Source organism: Cygnus atratus, chromosome 3 (genome assembly GCF_013377495.2).
Source record: "Cygnus atratus isolate AKBS03 ecotype Queensland, Australia chromosome 3, CAtr_DNAZoo_HiC_assembly, whole genome shotgun sequence".
In the NCBI taxonomy this organism is placed as follows: domain Eukaryota; kingdom Metazoa; phylum Chordata; class Aves; order Anseriformes; family Anatidae; genus Cygnus; species Cygnus atratus.
This window is the reverse complement of record NC_066364.1, coordinates 118750917-118772828: the sequence shown is the minus strand read 5'-3', so window position 1 is coordinate 118772828 and position 21912 is coordinate 118750917. Positions and strand designations below refer to the sequence as shown.

Sequence of the window (21912 nt, the reverse complement as noted above, 5' to 3'; positions counted from 1 at the left end):
TTCCTTGAGAAAAGCACTTTAAGAGCACATTTTGACTAAAAGTACAGAGAGCGGGTGCTCAGGCCCTGTACTAAGCAGAAGTGTGAATCAGAAATGAGATGAGGATACCTCTCTGATCTCATCTTTCCTAAGGTAGCGGATACGGTTGGTTTGGCACTGTAAGTCTCACTTGAGAAGAAAAGAAGAACCAGGAGACAACCTAATTCTGCCCTAAAATGCTAGCAACAAAGCGAATTTGGATGCAGATTTGAATGACCACTTAGGCACTCTTACATTCCACCTCTGTTAAGTGCCTTGAAGTGGTGATTTTTATGGAAACTGTTGTTAAACTTGGTGGTGGTGGCTGGCGGAGCCTTTCAGGGAGATCTTCCAGCCCTGTGCCACGGGGACATGAAGCCCGCGCAAGCTGTGGGACTGCACCTGGGCAGGGTTGCCTTGCTGGGATCCCCGCCATTCTCCTCGCGGGGCCCAAGTGAAGCAGGAGGTGGCAGAAGATGTTGTTAGGAGTGCATCAAGGCTGTTGCGGTGTCAAAAGAAATCCTGAAGTCCGTGTGTGGTAACAGAGAAGCAGAGGCTGGTGGCAACGGTGTAAACGGTGCTACAGGGAGGCGTGTGTTGAAGCGGCTGTGACTAGAAGGGGAAATCCAGATCATCAGCAGGACTCCTCAGCGTACTCAGTCCTGGTGCTCAGGAGGATGTCAGTGCAGGTGTGGAGAGAAAAAATGCTTTCACAAGTTCTGTTTTCTTTTGTAAGCTTTGTTAGTCCTTATTATGGTTTGTTCGCCCAGTCCTGGAATGATAAGCGAGAGATTGTATCAGTGGTTGCTATCATCTTAAACCTAGGTGTGGAGCTTCAGTTCTCACGGCTGGTTGTTCAGCAAAAAGGGATCGTGTTGTAAGGCTGGAGTAACTCTCTGCAAGTAAAGACAGGACCCCAAAACTTGTTTGTGGAAAACGTGTTGCCATGTAGCTTATGCAGGGTATGTCCATGGAGGAAATACATCCTGTTCAGCTGAGGGCTTGCGTGACAAGCAAAACAGATAGGTTGTAACTGCAAACCAAGACATCACTGGGGCTGCGTTAACATTCCAGGATCCTTGGGGGTCCTGGAGGGGTTTCAGGGTTGGCAGGAAGATGCAAGTCAGGAATTTGCAAGTAGATCCCCGCAGCTGTATCAGCTTCCGCAGCAAAGGTGAAGGCGCCTGAGTGGCAGTGCCAGGGGAAGCCGTCAGGGCGAGAGCAGCTGTCATTGCTGTTCGCAGGCTGCTTCCCACCTGGCTAACAGGACGGCATGGTGTTTGTTAGCACTGCTGGCAGTTAGTAGCTTGGTGGCTTGTTCAGTTCCTGCAATGTAGTTGGGAAGCTGGGCCTCAGCTCTATGGCTGGCCCAGAGGTGCGAGACTTCAGAGGTAATCACAAATCTGAACTCCCAGGGGAAGGGAGCAGGCCAGATCTGTGCTCCTGATAAATCGCCTGGGGAAAGCCAGCTTCCAGAGGAGCTGGATGCTGTACCCTGCTGTGTGGTACATTCTGATTTTGTTTAGTTTGTCTAATGTTGAATTTTAGGCGGAAATGTAATTTGTTTCCTGCAAGAAAGTCTCATCCCCAGATCCCTGCCTGTGCCCAAGGACCAAAGGGAGCTGCTGCTGGGAACTGACAAGTGTGTCCGAGTTGCTCAAGGACTGGCCTAGGTTAGAGTAGTGAGATCTGCTACACCCAGGATCCTCTGAAGTTATGCGGGTGCCCTTTGAAAAGTTTCACCAGCTGCGCTCCTTGTTGCAAGATTTACGTGCTAAAGGCTTTCACAGTCGCTTGCTAGCAGTGACCTGCATAGCTACAGGCAGCGATTGCTGAAGGACATCCTACTTTGTCTACCAAATTGGTCACTGGCACTTCTTGTCATGGCAATTCCCGTTAAAGGTGAAACGAGGGAAGGTTTAATTTAATTTCAGATGAAATGGGTCTGGTTTGTGTTTGTTCCCCTCCCCCTCCTCTCAGACCCACAAATTGCAAGTATGTCCATATTCTTCTGGCAAATCTTGCTTGGTTTTCTGCTGTCGGCAACCCTTCCAAAATCTTCATGTCACAGCATACTTCAGTCTTCTGTTTTCAGTGAACACATGGGCACGAGCTAAATGGTTGGAAGCCCTATCAGATTTGCAAAGACTTAAGTGACTGCAAATGCAGCGTGCATGTCTGTGATAGTCGGGCCCTTATTCTTTCTGATGTAAAGTCTTTCTGCAAATATATTTGAACGTTAGACTCAGTTTTATGGCATTTTAGCTATCTGCAACAAAGATGGTAGCTGAATATTGGTGAAATCTTTGTCTAGAAATGTTTCAAATGGACAGTTGTTACGAAAAGGTTATAAAAAGCGATCTTGCCAACTAATTGAGTGTGTAATTTCAGGATTTAACTTGGAGGAAATGATTGGGTAAGTGTTGTAGCTAACATATCCAAGTTCTTTTCCAAAAGGAACGTTTTTACCAAATCACTTGCTAGGCCTTGTACTTGATTCTTGTCTCTTCAAAAAATGAACCAGTCAAATCTAAACTTTCCACATCCTCCTACCTTTCTTTACCAGTCTGGGGGAAGCTGTGGCACAAAACTGATGCAGAATCAGCGAGAGGGCTGTCAGGGCTGCCTTATCATTGCTGCCCTCTCCAGAAATAAGAGCCTACCATTACACTGTTGAAACTGTGGAGTGACGGAGACACTCTCTTATTTATGCCTGGACCTAAATGTTGCAGCAAGGGATGAGGAATCAGTTTCATGCCCTTCCTTTGGGGATGGACTGATCAGATCAGTATTGTTGGAAGTAAAAGCCATGTTTCAGTGATCATGCTTGATGTCTATTAATTTTGTTACACATAAGCTACCTAATTGTGCCACCACACAAATTTTTGTCTAGGTGATACATAGCAAGCCCACAGAAGATTTTGTTGTAGATTCTGGATTAGTTTGTCTATGAAGGATAAACTTCAAAAACACCCAGGAAATTAAAACATTTAAACCCTTTGCTCCCATTTTCTACCAATCATGATATTAAAAACTAAATAAAAGTGAGACTTTTAGGAAAACTTAACAGAAAGTTCTTGCCAAAGTTTTTCTTTCAGAACAAATGGTAAGCAGTAAACATACTAGTTTGTTAATACTAACACGTTAGTGTATTTTCCCTGTTTTGCAGGGCTGTTGAGGACAGAATGGCAACTCCATCTTTTCTGCTAGATAAACTGCTACTGTGGCTCAAGACTAACTAAGTGAGGGCTAAGATGTTTCTTACTGTTAAAGAAATAAAATAAGTCTTGATAATCTCCTAGGTACTGAAGTTAACAGTTTTATCCTAAACTCCTTTCTCTTCCTAAAAGCTCTGAATCCTTTTTCATGTCTTCAGATTTCTGAGAAGTGTACTTCTGGTTGTGAGTTTTGGAACTTGGGGAGATGCAGAAGGCAAATTAAAACAGCACAGAGTAGAGTGTTTCTACTAATATGGTCACTGTTGATCCAGTTGAAAAAGTAAACGTTTGAATTGGATTTGGCTCCTCACTGAAATAACTGTGAAAATTCACAACTCTGAACTGTTGTCTCCATTTTTATTTTTTATTTTTTTGTATTCTGTTCTCTTTACTTTCTATTTAGATCATTTGTAGTATTTGTTTCTAACTACATGGATAAACAACTTAATTTTAAAACAAACAGAAAACTCTGGCTCTGGAATATTTAAAAAAAAAAAAAAAAAAAAGGCAATTGCTGTGTACCTCTGTGGCTCTGAAATTGTGAAGTAAACAACACTTGTAAGCAGATATGTTCACACGTGATGGTAAGGTGATCTTTGAATACCCCCAGGGCGATTTGTTGCCAGTTAGAACAGTGAAATGATTTGTGTGATGTACTTAACTGGTGTAAAGCCCCGTAGCTCTGGGAATCTGGAAACACAGCGATTTGTGCTAGCGCTGGAGCTGGCCTTTTGTGTTTCTGCGCTGGATGCGTCTAATGAGCTAAATGTCCCAGACAGTCCCAGTGTACCGCAGGCATGTTGTAACCACGTAGGAGTGCAGGGTCCTATTCCAAATATTTCTTCCGTCCAAGAGCCCCACTCAAATCGATTGTAGGTTTTTGCCACTAACTTCTGTGGAAAGTGAGGCAGTAAATAAGACTACAGATGGAGATGGAAGTGGTGATTAAAAGCCAGAACAATGATAGGATTTCATTCTTGATTTTTTCTGAAATCTGTTTTGTGAGATTGTTCTTTCTCCTTTTCTTTCTGTCTTTCTGTTTTCTCCTGGGTGCATCCTTTGATTATTAAAGCGGGTGAAATGCTACCTAAGCCAAGGAGCCAAGCTGAAGAAAATCAAATAGCAGATTTGCAGCATGATTCACAAAATCCATGTTTCCTATTGCCTGTACTAATCTACTCTGCTGTGGTGCCACAGCGCAGGGCGTGGGGATCAGGAAGGTGCACATACCTGCCGCTTATGCGCGTGTCCTGAATTTCATGGCAGTAGTCGCATTAACTTCTTCACAGTGGTGAGCCAGTTCATTCAAAGAGTGTTTGATTGCTAACAGCTCTGAAGACCTTTTTGTTCCTGTTTCAGTTGCATCAGGAAGTATTAAGTATCAGCTATTCAGTAGTAGGGTATGACAATGACGTTTTTCCTTATGTGAAAATGAATTATCTCTATTGAGTAAACAGGACTGGGAAAACTGTTTAGCCTATTATTGGGAATTAGTCTCTTAACTTTAAAAGCTGTGGCAAAAGATAGAAAATCAAGTAAATAAGGTTTTGTGCTCTTCCCACAAAAAAGCCGGAGTGGAATTTGATGTGGAAATGAGCACCAGGGCTGGCAGGTACCAACCCATTGCCTACCTGAGGAGACAGGTCAGCCACTAGCTGGGCTGCTGGGGCTGCTGCTGGCTGCTGGCCCTTTCGGAGGGTCACTGGCAGAGAGCACGGTCTGTGGTCCCAGCAGGCCTGCACTCCCTGCCTGGCTCTGGGCAGGAGGGTTTTGCTCCTGGTGTGCCTTCCAGCGCGTTTCAGTCACGTAGGGACCAGACTGGAGCTGGCATTCGCACCTGAGGCAGTCCTGGCCCTGCAGTCCTCCACGATAGCCTGAAGGCAATTAAGGAGGGCATGTAAGGACAGTCTAAAATCGCCGGCTGTTCCTAAAAACACACACAGCAGAATCCTTCCATCCCTTTCAGAGGAAGGAACACAAGCAGGACGGTGACCACTCATGCTTGTGACTTTGATGTGGAGCCTGAGGTCACGGTGGCCGGGAGAGCCCACGTTAACACAAAGGCCTTGTACAGTTGCTGCTGGAACGAGGGTATCCCGGGCTGAGAGCTGCCTTTGTTGGAAGAGAGCTACTGTAGCCAAACTAATATTAACCGCTCTCCCTAGCCGGGCTGAATGCCCCACTGTTTCCCTTAGAAAGAAGCTTAAAGAAAAAGGCCCTTCAGTTTTTGAGGGGAGCGGCGCAGTCACACTGGCACGCATGCAGAAATTGTGGCAGAGTCCAGAGGCCGTGTTCATGGCTTCTCAGAGGCCTTGTGAAAGGTCTGGCATTAGCGAGTGGCCTTTTCCCCAAGATGACTGGAAAAGTAGATAATGCCGTGTTCAGTCAAGTCGGGTTTGTTCATAAAAAACAAGAACTGGAACTCCTGGCAGCGCAGGCCCAGCTACGCTGGCAGGACAAGCTTGCACTTCACAGGGTCAGTGTTGTGTGTGACCTGTGCTTTGGTAGAATATCCAGTTCTGCACAGCTTTCAGTAAAACTCTGCTGAGCTCAGGGGGAAGGTCATAAATATGATTTCTCATTTACAAATTTTGTGTATTCTCTGCCTTAGCAAGCAGAAGTATCATCCCAGATGGCATTGTGCAGGAATCAGTTTGTTGTTCCTTGCAGAGACTGCAAGCGTCTCTGCCTTGGGTGTTGTCACAGTGGCAAGGCGAATGTTCACAAGGCTCGGTGTGGGCTTGGGCAGCTGGGTTTTGTTTGTTTCGGATTTTCTTGTCTGTCTGGTTTAGTTTTATCAGAGCTGAGTTTTCGGGTAGAATGGCTAGAGAAACATGCAAAAGAGTAAATAAGGTGTGGTGCCAAGGTACAGAAATTATCTGTGTTACCACAGGACTCTAATCGTAAGCAAGGGGTGGCCATACATCTGTGAAGATTGAATGAAATGGCGCCTTGTTGCAAAGAGACTGAGTCTTTCTGAACAAAATAAATGCTGTCTGCCCAGATTTTTCTTGATAAAAACACTCTGGTGTAGGAAAGATACCTACATTTAACTCAAGGGCTTGGCAAACTCTCCAGAAAGCCAGTCAATCTGCAGAGCCCCCTTCTCTGATGATCTAAGCCAAGGGAGACCCATCAAGGGTGTTGAACCCACACAATGGCTCAGTCCTCTCTCGGGAGATCTTGTCTCTCAGATTCAGGCCTGCTCCCTCGTTCTTCTCAAATAACTGCTCCTCTTGGGGTTCAGCTTCTCCACGCTGGCCCTGTACACTGGGTTCAGTCCTTCCATTCCCCTTACCAAAAAAAAAGCCAAGTGTTTGTTTTGCCCAGGCACTGCTTCCAGTTTTTTGAATATGATTTGGTTCCAGGAAAAACAGGAGTGTGTTAACATGGCTGTCTCATCTGCAGTCAACTGACTACAGTTTGCTTTGGGTAATTATTAATTCTGCATCTCGTTTAATATATTTCCTTGGTTATCTCCAGGGAAACTAGACTTACTCTGGTAGTGCAACTGCCTTTTTTTCAGGGTGTGTTCCTCTTTTCAGCTTTTCCAGGTTGTCTGGCAATATAATGAAAAAGATTGCTCTGAAATTGCGGATGTGACTGTACTTTGATTGCATGAGTCATAGTCGTTACAGAATGACGATTCAGTACAGCTCTGAATAAATAGGGAGGTGTCTGGAAACGTCAGACATCGGTTTGGTTCTGAACTTGTGACCTCTGCAATATTCTTGTGCATTGGGGAGTTAGATAATTTTAGCTAACCCTACCTTTAAGTGCTCAGTGTCGCAAGTAGCTTAAATAAAGGCAATTTCTTGGGGCAGCGGTGTCAGCACCCCAAGCGGGGCTGTGGGGAGCATTTCTCCTCTCGCGCTGCACTGAGGGGTCGGGGCCGCAGAGGAGACCTTGCGGTATGTGGTGGGTCTTTGGTTAAGTGACCAAAGTCTGGTTGATTGAGGCTCTGATTTGGAGCCCAGAGGAGGAAAGGGTGTCAGGAACTGTTTTACCTGTGATGGTGGGGATCACATCTGCTTTCTTAGAGGTGATTTGCACCCCTTCCTTTGTTGTCTCTGCAGGCTTCACTTGCCCTGTAGGGCGTGAGTTGCATTTCGTGCTCCTGGCCACACCTAATGACCAGAGAGGTTTCACATCCAGCACAATGGAGTTGTTTTAGACAAGTGACAGTGCCTGTAGACAATTCCTCGATTGTGCCCTAGGTGACATCCTGGCCACTGCCCCATCTGCAGGTGCCCAGGTAGCCTCCAGGAGCAGCTGATGTGCGGGTTGTGCCTGGATGTGGTTTTCATGGCTGTCCCCTCAGTCCTTATGGAGACCATTCACCATGGGAGACGTGGAAGCTGTGGCATGTGTTTTTCCACAAATCCATTGCTGCTCACACACTACTGAATATTCTCTCTCTCTGCCTCCTCCCCCCAAAAAAAATTAATAAGTAAATAGTGATAACTAATAGGAGATAGTATAAAATCCCCATGATAAAAATCTGTTTTACTGGAACAGTTGCTCCTAATGGGCAGTTGCACTGATCCTTGCCAGCACATGGAAGCTGACGATGCTCTTTGCCACTTGAGAAAAATGTTTATTCACCCTCTGTGCCTGGGGCCAGCCGTGTTACCACTGGTCCCTCATTGCACACATTTCTTTTTAGTAAAAGCAGCCTCGAGTTGTCCTGGAGAACAGGCAGGGCTTAACGATACCTGACATGTGAAGTCTTTGGCTGTGCATGTGCATGCTGGTGGGGTGCGCTCCACAGGGAAGGAGAAGAGAGACCAGCACCTGCCACTTGTCACAACACAAAATAAAGCAGCATCTGAGAGGGAATTTTTACTCCCAGTGTTTTGCCTGACGGCCTGAAACGACTGCACAGCACAGTGCAACCTCGGCAGTACCTGGTCAGCGGGCTGGGTACGGGGCTCTCCTCTACCTCGCCTCCAGTCTGGATGAGCATGGCCAACTCCAGCCATTTCCTAGCAGAGTTTTCAAGCTTATGCTTGTGAGCTGCCTAGTGCCAGAATGCCTTTTGGCATCAGGTGCAAGCCAGCTCTCCCTTCTGGTTTAGTTCATGTTGCCAAGTTGCAATATATTTCCCGGGCACCAACTGCAGGTCACTGGGCTTCAGGTTCAGATGTGTTCATGGAGCTTGTTCTTGTGCATTTGAGTTAGGCTCAAATATACTCGTATATTTGGAGACCTGTAGACACCGCGCTGTCACGTCTCACGTTTCAGGAACACGCAAAGAAAGTGCACACGGTCTGTGTAAGATGGCATAAATGCGTTTTCATGTTCTGGAGTTCTTGCCTCCTGCTGAATTTCAAGACATTTCCAGCCTTTGTATTAGTTAAATTATTTCACAACTGCCTGTGCACACATGTCTCTGTGCAATTTGGCTAAGAAGGTGTAAAAGATTATTTTGGGGGTATAAGTACACAGTGAGTTCAAAGAGCCTGTTCGCATGCAGAAGGCAAACATGCCATAGTTCTGTGCTTAACTGGCCCCTGAATTATATAAAGGCATTAATGTCACAGTAATAGACACTCGGAGCACTTATCAGGTACTCAGCTTTCAGGAGTTCTTGAGCTCTGTTTCTCTTATTGATCACTATATTTCATAGAATATAAAAATACGCAAAACAAACAAGCAATGCTTGCCCCCAAATAAATAAACCAAGGCACCAAAAAACCCCAAACACTTAAGTTCCATCTTTTGGCGGGGGAAGCTGGAGTGCAGACCTCCCCACAGCATGACTAAGGTGGCATCAACGAAATGACTTTGCTTGGGGTGTTGGGTGCTTCTTCCACTGCTGTCACACACCAAACTGGTGATGTTTGGCAGTTACATTCTCTCATTGAGTTAAAAATTAAAGTAAGCAAAGGTAAATTAATGGGAGTTCTCACAGATAACTTCAAGAGAAGCCATGCCTTTGTAGCGTGGAGAGCTTTTCAGTTTGTGCAGTCAGTGCGTTCCTGATCCAGTACGACTCACGAGTCCACTTCAAGACCAGAAAAACAAGTGATGTTTCTGAACAAAGATACATATTTAAGACGTTCAAAGTATAATTTTATTCAACTAATTCCTTCAAATTTGCGCCACCTTTTAAATCTCAGAGAGATCATCTAGAGTTTCAAACAAAGGGAGTTTTTGCATTTTTCTGCTACTGCTTTGGAAGTTGTTCTATGGGCAAGTTCCTCTGTACTAGCAAAGTATTTGTTTTTTCCCCACTCTTGCATAACTCCAAAGGCTGAAATGATTTTGCTTAAACATGCCCCATGTTCCACAAAAGCAGATCAGTAAATGACCTTTGGATTGGAATCAAGGAAAATTTTGAGGTGAGGAATTAGAATTTGTGTGCAAATTGTTTGTACCTCAGAAGTCACAAGAAAGTCAGTATGGCATGAAAAGACTTTTTTTTTTGTAATTACTACATGAATTTCATAAGGAAGACCATTAATGTATGGAGTGACTCATTGCAGTCTGTGTATGTTAAAGTTTACATTGTGTTTGCATGTTCTGGAGCTTTTCTGCAGGAATTTACAGGGGAAGGCCCAAGTTGTGTTGTTCTCAGACAACTTCAGCTGGAGCTCTGCATGATGGATTTGCAGATTAGAGCCAGAGAAGATTAGGGGTTTTTCCTCTAATGCTTATTATTAGCAGGTTGTTTCAAATCTCATTAAATTTCATTCATTTTAAAAACTCCCTTCGTAGAAATAACTGCATGTGATAAATAACATGGGTTCCTTCAGTTATACAAGTAATTGTCATTGTAATCTGCTGGGTTTTTATTGGTGATAGTCCTTCTGCTTTTGTCCTGGGGGGTGTCTTTTGGGGTTTCAGCTTAGATCCCAAGCACGTAGAGCCATGGCCTGGCTTACCTGTGGTGCTGCTGCTTTCCTTCGGCAGCCTGCTGGCACAGTGTCGTGTGTCTGCTTCTACGCTACAGCCTGCAATTACCAATAATAAATTGTTCTGTGATCATGGAAACTGAGTGAACTAAACACATTGTTCAGTAAGGCTATAAAATCGGCCTGTTAAAGGGGAACTGTTATTAATACCTGATCAACACAGTGGTTGTTTAAATATATGTTTTTCCATTTGAAATATTTCTGTGATAATGAAAATTATAATTTAACAGCAACTAATTATAATGATAACATCTCTTAGTACCCAGATTTAATATTTTGAAAGGATTAAATGCATTCATCATAGATTTATTTTCTATTCATGCTTTTCTGTCATTGAAGTGAAATTAGATTTAAACATGAAAGCAACAAAGGTTTGGCATTTCTTTCTGATTTCAATGAGATTTTCTCTTCTTTCTCTCAATTTTCTCTTCTTTCTGATTGCAATGAGTTTTTAAAGAAGCGTAGTGAAGACATCCCACAGCTTTGACTTTTCACTCCATGTAACATCTTAACCTGTGCCTCAGATGAAGGAAAAGACCCTACAGCTCTCTGGAACCCCTCAGTGGGATTCCACGGGAATGCTGGCAGTTCATTTACTGGCCTGTTTGTTTGAGGTTGCCAAACCTCTTAGAATCACGAGATTCCTTGGGTTGGAAAGTGGAGTTAGGATTATTAGAATAATTAGAATTAGGAGTGCGTTTGGTCCGACAATACTGCTGAACGCAGGGGCAGGTTCAGGGATGCTGAGGGTCTTGTCCTGCAGAGATCTGAATGTCCCCAAGGATGGCCTGCAGCTTCTGCGGGCCCGCTGTGGTGTCTGGACACCCTCCTGGTGCACACGTTCAGCCTCACACCAGCAGCAGGTCTTGGGCTGAGGTGTCTGCCATGCTCAGGTTGACTCCGTAAGGGAGGGGTCTCAGTGTCCGTTTCCCTGTCTTCACAGGGAACATGGAGTCCTGATGCCCATCCCTTACTGACTCATCTCTGCTCCACAATTATAACTTCGTATTTCCAAATACCTAGCTAAGGAGGATCCCAGTCTGGCCACGTAGTTGGGCTGCAGAAACAGCAGGTTGCTCCTCGTCTTGTGTGAGTTGTTGTGTTAGCTGCAGCGGAGGAGGAGGACTAGAAGAAAAAGAGTACAGCAGAAGGGAAATCATGTGAAGACAAAAAGCCAAACACCTCCTTCCTACCCATGTTTTTCTTCCTCTAGATGAGTGGGAATCCACTGTAAGATCTCTGTCATTCCACTGGGTTTGCAGAACAGGGAAAGAAATAGGATGGACCTTAGGGAGTAAAGTTCCCAGCATGTTCTGTGCCGAGCCTTCTCCTTGCCTGTGCACCACTGCTAATCAGCTAGTGGACTGGGCACAAACAAAACTAATAGCACTGTCCCACTTCCATAAAAAGCCTCGTGTTTCCCTGCATTATGCTCCTCGTGTTTTTTAAAGGAAGTTGCAAAGACCCTACAAGATTGTGTGTGCTTGAAATAGGGCTGTGACCTCAGTCTCTTCATTGTGGGGTGGGAATCCCAGTGTCCGGGGACAGGCCGATGCTTTTTCCATAGTCCTGCCAAGGAAGTGAATTGTCTGATATGCAAAGGGAAGAAATGGCGGCAGGTGTTGTAAAACACTAATGTCGAATCAGCCTTAAGGTGTTGCTTATTTTAAATAGGAGCAACACTGAGGTATTTTCTTGCTGTTTGTTAAAGGACCTCCATTTGAACTACATGTTGGACACTCCATAGGCCACAAAGTTAATTTCTTTATTCCACTTCTGCAATTTTGCTGTAAAAGCATTTTTAACATGTTGATCCAAATACAGTTTGGAGATCAGGTATTGGGCCTCTGGGCTATTTCTCTCGTAATGCACACGGAGAAGGGGAGCGGGGCTGTTTCAGCTGGGGGGGTGGTGGCTGAAGCTTCAGGGCTGGGTGTGGGTGTTCCCAAGGGCAGCACGCAGAAACATGGAACCATTCTCCTCATCCACGAGAAAGGGTGCCGTTCTGTAGCTGCTTTGTGTTTCATCCAGGAAAACCAGCAGGCAGTTGGTATCCCAAAGTACCAGGAAAAAAAAGGCGAAGGTTAATGTTTAGGAAATGGGGTGAATGACACAGTGTTTTCCAGAGCAGGGAGCTGTCGTGGTGCAGGAGATATTTACTCAATTTTGCATTCCAGTTGTCCTGAAGTTAAACATGCAGTTTGCTGGTTTGTACTAAGGTAGAGAGAGCTGAACTGGTTCTCTCTGAATCTGCTTAAATACATCAATTTTGTCTTCTGAATTAAAAAAAAAAAAAAAAAAAAAAAAAAAAAGTAGTCTGAGTTCTTCTACCAGATTAAACTGTTAAACCCAGATGACTTTCATGTTTCTCTTGTATGCTGTGGGAGACTTTACAGCAACTTTTTGCAGATGAACTTAATCATTCTCCTACATGGATCCAAAGCTGGCTTTCAGAGGGTTTATTTTTGTACTGCTGACACCAAAATGCCATAGACCCTGTGTAAAAATAAAGACAATGAAGGGACCTGCCCTTCCAGGCCCTGTAATGCTTGGCTGGCTACCGGACATTGTTCTGTGCATCACTGCATTGTTCGAGGGAGGTTTAGTGACATCAAAGAGAAAGCAGCAGAATTGTTTTTTTCCACATGCTGCATTATGCAGCTTTCCCTTTTTTCTTTTCAGAGCGTTTTCAGCAGTGAAAGTAGTCATGTGCTGCAACGTTTAATAGAGAAGGGTAGATATTTAATAGGATTTAGAAGCTGGCTGGTGCTTCCTAGTAAGAGAGAGCAGGTTGTTATGCACAGCCCGGACTTGTGAACAGTATGTTGTCTGTGCAGTGGGGTCTGGAAAGCAGCAAGGGTTTTGCTACTAATGCAAATCATCAGCTGAACACAGCATGAAAAAAATCACCTTGTTGCTTTGTCATCTTTCACGTTTGCATTCAAGTTCTTGCCTAAGTCATGTTCCAGCATGTAAAACCTTTGGCATAATCTCACCATTTTTAATGAGGAAATCGCACCAAAGATTGCTTTTACCATAAATAACCATAGCAAATTCAGATTGCTTTGTTCAAAATCATCAGCTGCAGTCACTACTCCATGTTAAACTGTCCAAAGTAAAAGTGAAGGAGATACTTCTAAAGCTCACCTGGTGGTTTCGAGGCGCTGGAGGCACATGTACCACCTGGTTGCGCAAGATGCGGATTTGGCTTCCTGCGGGTTTTGCTTTGGGTTGTTGCTTTCCTCTGTGTGTGTGTGTTGTTACAGACTTCTCTTTTCCACATTCAGCCCCTTTCTTTCCATTTTTATCTACTCCTGTCTTCAGTCCTGTCCCGCTATCTGCAGCTGGAGGAAAGCAGCATCCACTTTTGGTTTTATTGTCTTACTGCTGAAGGTGAAATAGTCGTGGGATGATTGAACATCAAGAGAGACTTGCTTCATTTCCTTCCCTCTAAGGATACCTAATATTCCTCCTCACTGGGTGATCCCTCCTCCTTCTGTCATTTTCTTTCCTGTTGATCTATTCCAACATATTTTAATGTAAACTCTGTGCGTGTAACAGGTGCCTGTGTGCAGTGCTCATTGTGTTGTTCTCCCTGGGCTTCTTATCACCACGTGTACTGACACAGCATGTCCAGCAGCTGTGTGGAAATGCCATCACCTGGTGATCGTTTATCCAAGCAGATGTTTCTCCCCTCAGCTGTGCCGGTACAGATACGCAGAGGTGCTTTTTTCCCCTTGGGTTTATATTTAGTATCGCATCAGCTCGCTGCCCCAAGCCGCCCCACTGAGCTGTCTGGTGCTTGTAAAGGGCAGCCGGGGCCTTGCTCCCTGCCTGGGTCGCGGGGTTCTGGTAGAGCCCAGCCTTGCTCTGAGCACCCGTCTCTGCCTTCTGACACCGTGCTCCAGGACCAGCAGCCACCAGCATCGTTCCTTTCCCAAAGTGCTGCACAGTGGAGATGTTCTGTACAAGCCTTGCCCAAGCCTACCTGAAACAAGGGAGGTTAGGCCCAAACAAAAACGACTTTGCATTCACCAGCAGCCTTCAGTCAGTTTGGCAAATGGCGATCCCAGCGCACACATGCATGTTGCTTCATGATGAATTCTTGTTTGATCACAGCACTTTGGTCCCAGTAGCTGACTTGCCATTCTCTCAGGCATCTTTCTCAATTGAAAAAGCTTTGAGCGTGGCTGGAATTTGTGACACTGAATATTACTGGCTGCTTAACTCCATATCCTGGCAGCTTTGAGAAAACATGCAGTGCTATCCTGCTCCCTGAAAACCTACAGTAATGGCTACATCGTCCTGTGAAAGCAAGCTCTGTTTTTCCCTTTGCATGGTTAGCCTGGGCTAGGATCAGAGGAATTAAGGGAAGCTGTGGATATTGGATGTCATCAGCAGAAGCAGTGTGCCTGGAGCAACTCTCCTCTGCTCTCTGAGTCAGTGTGTTTAGCAGTGCTTCATGTAGGGTGCATGCTGGCTACGTTTGTTGCTGTAGTGAAAAAATAATAATTTTAAGCCAGAAAAACACTTCCAGCATGGAAAGTAAAAAGGACTTAAACCTGCAGGAGACAGAGCATTTGAAGTTAAGGATTAAAATTCATCCTTAATTTGCCTTGCTTGACGTATGACAGGGATTCACAAATGTTGATAGTGCACAGAGCGCGCTGCCCGCCGGCTGGGCTTGGCAGGGAGGATTTGCTGCACTCTCCCCAGGCAGCTGCACATGCACCAAGCACCCAGCAGCCATCCTAGATACTTGCTGTTGCTTTCAGCTTTCCTTTTATGCTTTAATTTTTGTGTTTTTTTTCTTTTTTTTTCAGTAGCATTTCAGCTCCTTTCAGAGCATTCCCTTTGCTGATAATCTGGCTGGGTGAGGAGGCCTTTTCAACCTGGGTGCTGGCAGTAGCTTTTGCACACTGAAAGTCATTGTACCTGTGCTGGGCTGGCAGCAGTGAGTGCCAGACATGCTTGCCATTCAGTTCTAAGCGGATTCAAGGTCAGTTTGTTGAAAATGTGGTTTGACTGGTATGGAAGGCATCAGATTGTCTTGGAGCTGTTTTTAGAAAACAGGCAGCCACACAGGTAACCTTTGCCACAAGAGCAATTGGCGGTGGTGTTGTGTGAAGGAATGCGGGCTGATAATGCTTTCTGGTGTGCAGGAGCAGCCCGCGTCTCTCACAGCCAGCTCTTGGAGCCATGCATTTTGCAGGGCGGTTATTAAGAGATGTGCTTCATTGTCCTGGCCCAGCCCCATCGTTCCCTCAGCGCGTGGAACAGGAGATGGAGTACATGGCCCCCTCCTGCTGTCTTGAACCAGGGATTCAGCGACTCGGACAGGCATGGCTCTGGTCTTTCAGAAAGCTGACAACATTTTGATCAGTTTTCTTCGTCATCAAATTAGCAGAGGCAGAAATGACTCTCCTCAGACGGTGAGGGGGCTAGATGGCTGCTTGAGATCCCCTCCAGCCCTCCTTTCTGCTAGTTGCAGTGAAAAGCTATTTCTGTGAGTTTCAGTGAAATAAGCTGCAGCTTATTTACTAACTCCTAAACAAAGTCAGTCCTTGATTTATCACAATCACAGAGCTGGAGCTTGCAAGCTTCCATGTGCTACTAGTATTGTCATGGGGGCTTCCGCATAAAGGAAATTTCCTTCCTAGTGTTGCTTCAAGATAAGTTGGATTCTCTATTATCAATACTGCTGTGAGAGCGGCTTCCGTTTTCCTGCTGTGCCTGTTTTGCATGTTGTGCATTTCTCTTTACCCTTGGGAAACAAATGTTTTCATAAGCTGGAGGACGCTTGGAGCTCCACCCATATCCTCTGGTTTAGTTAATCTTAAAAACCTAAAAATGTGTTTTTGAAGGTATGAAGGACGTTGGTCAAAGCGATGACATGAGATGCGTAAACAGGGCTTCAGAGCCCAGCGCTGGTGTTACAGCTCTGGTACCATCCCTCATGGATGCACCTGGCCCCATGTCGGTTTTTGTGTGGCACCACACATTAAAATAGCTGTAGTTGTGTTCTGAGCTTAGCTGATCTGGTAGAGCTGTAAGTATCAGCTTTCTGTGGGTCTGTTTCTGGCTGTGAAACACAACCAAGATTCATGGGTTTTAGTTCTATGTGTGTTTTAACCTGAAACCCTGGAGCAGAAAAATAGTTTCAGTTTGAAAGCGTTGGTGAAAGCGTTGCAAAAACCTGCAGTCGTTGTGAAACACTATGTAGAAATTATCAGGGGAGGTTTTAACATGACCAGCCCCCGTCAAACAGCTTCCAAGATGTGCTGGTTGTTCCCACGTTACAGGAGCAGTGCAGCCTCGAGCGGGGCAGCAGGAACGGCTCTGCCCGCTCCCTGCTGGTGGCGTCCCCAGCAGCGGCGGTGGGGAATTGGAGAGCTGAGCTCCAGGCGCGTTACAGTGTGGCCTTCCTGGGTGGCCGGCCCGTCGGGAGGCTGACAGCTGTTGTGTCTCTCCAGTGGTGTTTTTTGGAGATAAGTTGCTGGCTGTCCCCCAAAGCTGGCAGAGAGTGGGCAGCTGCAGGCCAGCGTGGGGACCCAGCTCTCGGAGGCTGCAGGGGGCACCCGGGGTTCTCCAGCCCTGCTGAGAGCTCTTGGCCCTTCCTGCTGGGAATCGGGGGACAGGTGGGGAGAGAACAAAAAGCCACTGAGGGCTGCAGCAGTGAAGTCGCTTGGATACGTGAAGAGCCACCAGCAGGCTCAGCGTGTGGAGATGGCACTGAAGCCGTTGCAGCTGCTGTCTCCTAGGGACTTTGACACTGCTTTTATCGGGCGGCGAGTGGGGAGGAAGACGGCGCCACAGAGGATGGGTGGGGATCAGGTGCGAGGAGCGAAGATGAGAGCAAGGGTGGGGAGCTGAGGAGCCCAAAAAAACAACCGAACTCTTGAACCTCTCACTGTAAACAGGAAATAGAAGACCGCAGAAAGCGGTGCAGAGGAAACGGGAAGGTAAGAGGGGAGAGGCAGCAACTGTACATGAACAAGTCCAAAGAAAGCATGCCTGGTGGCACCAAACATTGGCTACTGAAGCACAGGGGGCCTCCAGCCTGACGGGCTGTTCCCACCCTCCCCTCCCTGATAATTCAGTGTGCTTAACAATGCTGAACAGCGAAAAAGGAGTTGCTCTCCTGAACTTTCTCACGCTTCTGTCCCAGAACCCCTGCCACCTGAAGAACACACTTCCATGTCCTCCTTTAGGCCACAGATCATGCTGGGGTGGGGAAGCTTCTCTGGGGGACCACCCCGGGGTTGGCGCCATCGACTCCCCCCTGCTTCAAGTGCTGCCTGCGGCTGCCTGAGCTCTGGGCTTTCTGAGGCTTCCTTTGAGCAGCAGAAGATCCTAAGCTGGCATCAATTAATACTGTAGCACCAAAGTTTTCACAGCCTGACACGGCACGTCATGGTTTTTCCATGTCCTGTTTTTTCTGTTCAAAATCAGGCTCTGACCCTTCATCTTTTTACTGAGGCCACATGGGTGTTCTTTTCCCACCCATTACTTTTATCCCGATCCCAAATTTGGAGGGTTGTTGAGAACCATAGCTTTTGACCAAAGATTTTTTTTTAATGGATGGCTTCATGGTGATATCCGATAGCTTACTTGTTTATATAAGATTATCTGTGTCCGACTTTATCTGTAGGATCCTGTCCATCCGTTTTTCTCTTCAGGATGAACGTAACCCAGGGATCCGTGAATGTTATGATTTTGTACAGAGACTGCAGCGATGAAATAAACTTGCTGAGCTGTTTGGGGACTTGCTCAAACCAGTGAAGTTGCTGAAGGGAGCTGTGGTAATTTCCACTGGAATTTTCTTTCAAAAAGCACCAGCCATCACAAGTATTCGGTCAGATCCAAAATGGCTTGGGCTGGACAGTGAGCCGCAGCTCTGGCCCAGTGCTTGTGCTCCTCCTACAGCCTCGCAGTCTGCTGCTGCCTCAGTGGTGAGGACAAACGAGAGAAGCAAAGTGTTGGTTCACAGGACGCACTGCTGACTGATCACAAAACCCACCTTTAACGTCTTGCCAACACCCTTATTGTTTTTTAATTGATTTCGTACCTTCTAGGTGGGCAAAAGCTGTTACATGTGGGATGGTTTCAGTGTGTTAGCTCCAGGGCACTTCCTACCACGTGGTTGAGTGGCAGGAGTAAGTTCAGAAATACTTGGGAGGAATGGAAATCTTGGAGTGGGGTTTGTGTAACCAGGCAAACCACCACCAAAGTGCTGATCTGCTCTCCCACTCCTTTTCAGGTTTCTCCTCCTTACTGCTGTTCTACTACAGTATTTCTTCTTTTGTTGCTCTTTTTCCTTTTTCTTGTTTCCTAACTTTCTGTCCTCTTCAGCCTCAGCTTCTTTGTCACTCCTTGCCACCAGGATCAGGCTTCTGCTGCTGGCCCCGTGGTCCCACGAGTGGGAGGCTGCAGCTGGCTAGGAAGGGGCTGGGGTCGTGTCCCCCCCGCTGCCAGGGAGTGGGCACGGCCCTGCTTGGGAAGGAGGGAAGGCACTGAAGCCCCGGGAAGTCTTCATACGAACTTTGGGTTCCTCTGCACCACCAATAACCTTCTGCGTGTGTAGAGCACAGTACTCAAGAGTTCTCAGAGCTGGACATGTTACATTTTGGTTAGGATTTGCCAGTCTTTATGTCCTGTTTCCAAAGGTGCCAACAACTTTAAAGAGACCTCTGGGAGGTTTAGATGCTCAGCTGCTTGGAAAAGCAGACCGCTTCCATTTGTTTGTCTGATTACGGACTTAGGAGTCCAAGTTTGAGCACCTGTGTTGTGATAAATTTGGTCCGTAGTAGTTCCCAGCTCAGTGAACTGACTTTCTGCAAACAAGGAAGGGCTTCATCCAAAACCCTTGGCAAAAGAATTTAACCACAGAGATGTATAATATTTCTGTCTGAGAGTTCTCAGCTTGGCAGATAGCTGTTTGGGAGTTTCTGAATTAATGTGGGCTGCAGTGAGCCTGTGCATTAAGAGAGCTCTCATAGCCAGCGTTTTCGTGTATAAACAGTTGTGGAAGACTCTGGGAAGGGAAAGTGGAAAGAGACTGTTTTTCTACGGTTAAAATAAACGCAAGTCTACCTCAAACATGCAGTTACAGAAAAGTTCATCTTGATGTTGTGTAAATACAGTTACAGATGCTGAATCTGCAAATAAATGGAGGTGAGGGGGAATAAATGTGAAGTTTTGGTCTCTGCTCTCTTTTATACATACCCTAATCCAAAGTGACCGCTGCTATTTCAGGGGATCTGTTCTGGATTTGTTTGTGTATTCGAGAGCAGAAGTTGGCCTGTTCTTCCAGTGGTGGAAGATAACTCTTGAGCAAATTACTGGACAATTTGATCAGTCCAAAGTGGCTTTTACATTGCAGCTTTACAACTGACCTCTTTGCACCTTGAGAAAGCTGCTTACATGGGCAGCATGTAAGTCTGAAATCTATACTCCAGATTTATTCCATAGATAGTTACTCAGTAAAATTCCCAGTCATTATAGGAAATGCTGTGAGATAGGGAGAAAGGTGGATTTCGGATGAAAACTCCCATTTTCTGCATTGACTGCTAAGAAAAGAAGCCAGCTTCTTTCACCTATCAGATTAGATGTGTTTGAACATCACATTTTTGTTAAGGCGCATGAACTGTCATTTATTTTGGGTAACATTGTGGTGTTTTCTTAACAGATGAACGTGAGGCAGTTCAGAAGAAGACTTTCACAAAGTGGGTTAATTCCCACTTGGCACGCGTGTCATGCAGAATTACGGATTTGTACACTGACCTTCGTGATGGAAGGATGCTCATCAAACTTCTGGAAGTTCTTTCAGGAGAGCGACTTGTAAGTGTTTGTTTCTTAGTTTTCACTGTGTGTTTTTTGTTTGTTTTAGTGAATGCTTGGCCCAACTGACATACAGCAAAAATGAGAACTGGGGGTTCAACGTTGCAAATGTCTTATGAACTAAATGGAAGAAAGTCTGTTGCTTCAGGAACAGCCGGATCCATACATCATTAAAACATCTTTCTGTTGGTTTCAGTAGGAATCAGAGGAAGTTGTCTTTGAATGTTTCTTGCTGGTGAGATGCTGAGTGCTTCCAGCAGCATTCTGCCTGCTCCTGGATCTGACAGAAGTGGAGCACTGAATGATCCCCATTACGTGCTGCCTTCCCTAGAGCACACTGCGGGGTGTGGAGGACAGGTTGGAGAGAGCCAGGCCCACGCTGGGGAGCTCTGCAGCGGCTTTTGTTGTGCTGTTGGTCACATACCCACTACCCAGGAATGCTCCTGGGACTATTTGAGTTCCATACAAATAGATAAGGCTTGGATTTTTTTTTGGTTAGAGGAATACCTAAAATGAATTTTAATAAATGGGCCAAATTCTTTCTTTAGGTATGATACCAGCACAAGCTGGTGAGTAAGAAAAGCTTTGTAGTTAAAAAAAAAAAAAAAAAATGCTGCTGCATGACAGGAAAACTGTGTGTGAGGAAATGTCTGGGTATCAGCCTTTCATTCTGCTCCTTAAATGATGGCTGTGCTCTTAACTACCCAATTTAGAGCAATCTTTTCAAAGAAATACGGGTCTTTAGCTAAGACCTAAGGCTACATGAGGTTGGGACTGTGTAATCGCTTGTCATCAAGCAGTCCTATTAATGGAAGCTTCATGGGCTAAGACTCTGGGTAATGAATTGAACATATGGCCCACAGTGTAACATCTGTACAGTGAGGCAAGAGAGGGAGATTTCCAAATGCATCTCTGAGGGTAAAAAGAAACTCTGACATGCAGGAAAGTACCCTGTCCTGGTGTTGTGTGGATGGAGGTAAACAATCTCAGTGTTTGTCAACTACATTTTGCCTGAAATAAGTTTCTCTGTGCCAAGTAATTTACTTCAGTGAGGTATTACATTTGACATGCTCACCGCAGGTAGCACTGAGGTCAGATTTTATTCGTACAGAAGTAACTGAGATCCACATGCCCCATTATTTGAGGATTCGGGCAGCAACTCTGGCACCTCTATTTAGATCTTCATATCTGCCTGCCAAGATTTGGCTTTCAGTGTCAAATAGCAGTGGTAAAGCTCAGACCAGACATGTGATTCTTGCTGCATGATTCATTTACATTTTTCACTCCAAGTTTAAAAAATGCAAACAGAGCTTACGCAGCTGTTTGGGTGGGGAGGGGGCAGGAGGCTGCTGGATCTGAACTTGCATCATCGGTTGCATATTGTGTTGGCAGCTGTCTGCACTACGGTAGATTCTTATTGTAGCTTCATTATCTCAGGCTGGAGGACAGCAGTCTCTGAACAGTACATTCCACCACACCTTCCTCTGCAAACAAGAATACAGATAAGGCAATGCAATAAACCTTGAGACAATTACACACACCAAAAAAAATCCAGTAGGATCAGCATGTAGCATCCACTTGCTGACGTTCTCCAGCCTTTTGGAATTTGCTGTAGCTGTTACTGGGTAACTTCTGACATCACCATGCCACCCAAGCAGAAATGTAAAGGCAGTGTCTTATGCAGAAAACTTAAAATCGAGACAAACATCAAATGGTAAGAAAGCAATAAACAAACTCTGAAACTCGCCTAGATAATTATTTTAATACAGTGTGTTTACCGATGCAGTAGAACAGGATTTTTTTTTCCTGCATTTGAATCCAGGACTCTGGAACTGGAGCCTGTGGAGCAGAGTCTGGTATTTAGGATACTAATGAGGGAAGCAGGACCACTCTTTGCCCCCTGTAAGGCCTCCAGCCAC

The 21912-nt window shown here is 45.6% G+C and overlaps 1 protein-coding gene across 6 annotated transcripts in view; it reads left to right on the top strand.

Moving 5' to 3' along the window:
- Window positions 1–21912, top strand: part of SPTBN1 (spectrin beta, non-erythrocytic 1) — a 134902-nt gene that overhangs the window by 58893 nt on the left and 54097 nt on the right. For all 6 annotated transcript variants that reach the window (XM_035565501.2, XM_050710061.1, XM_035565500.2 and 3 more), the window contains one exon: window positions 19842–19993. In XM_035565501.2, coding sequence (XP_035421394.1) covers window positions 19842–19993 — 152 coding nt within the window. The remainder of the gene's footprint in view (window positions 1–19841; window positions 19994–21912) is intronic.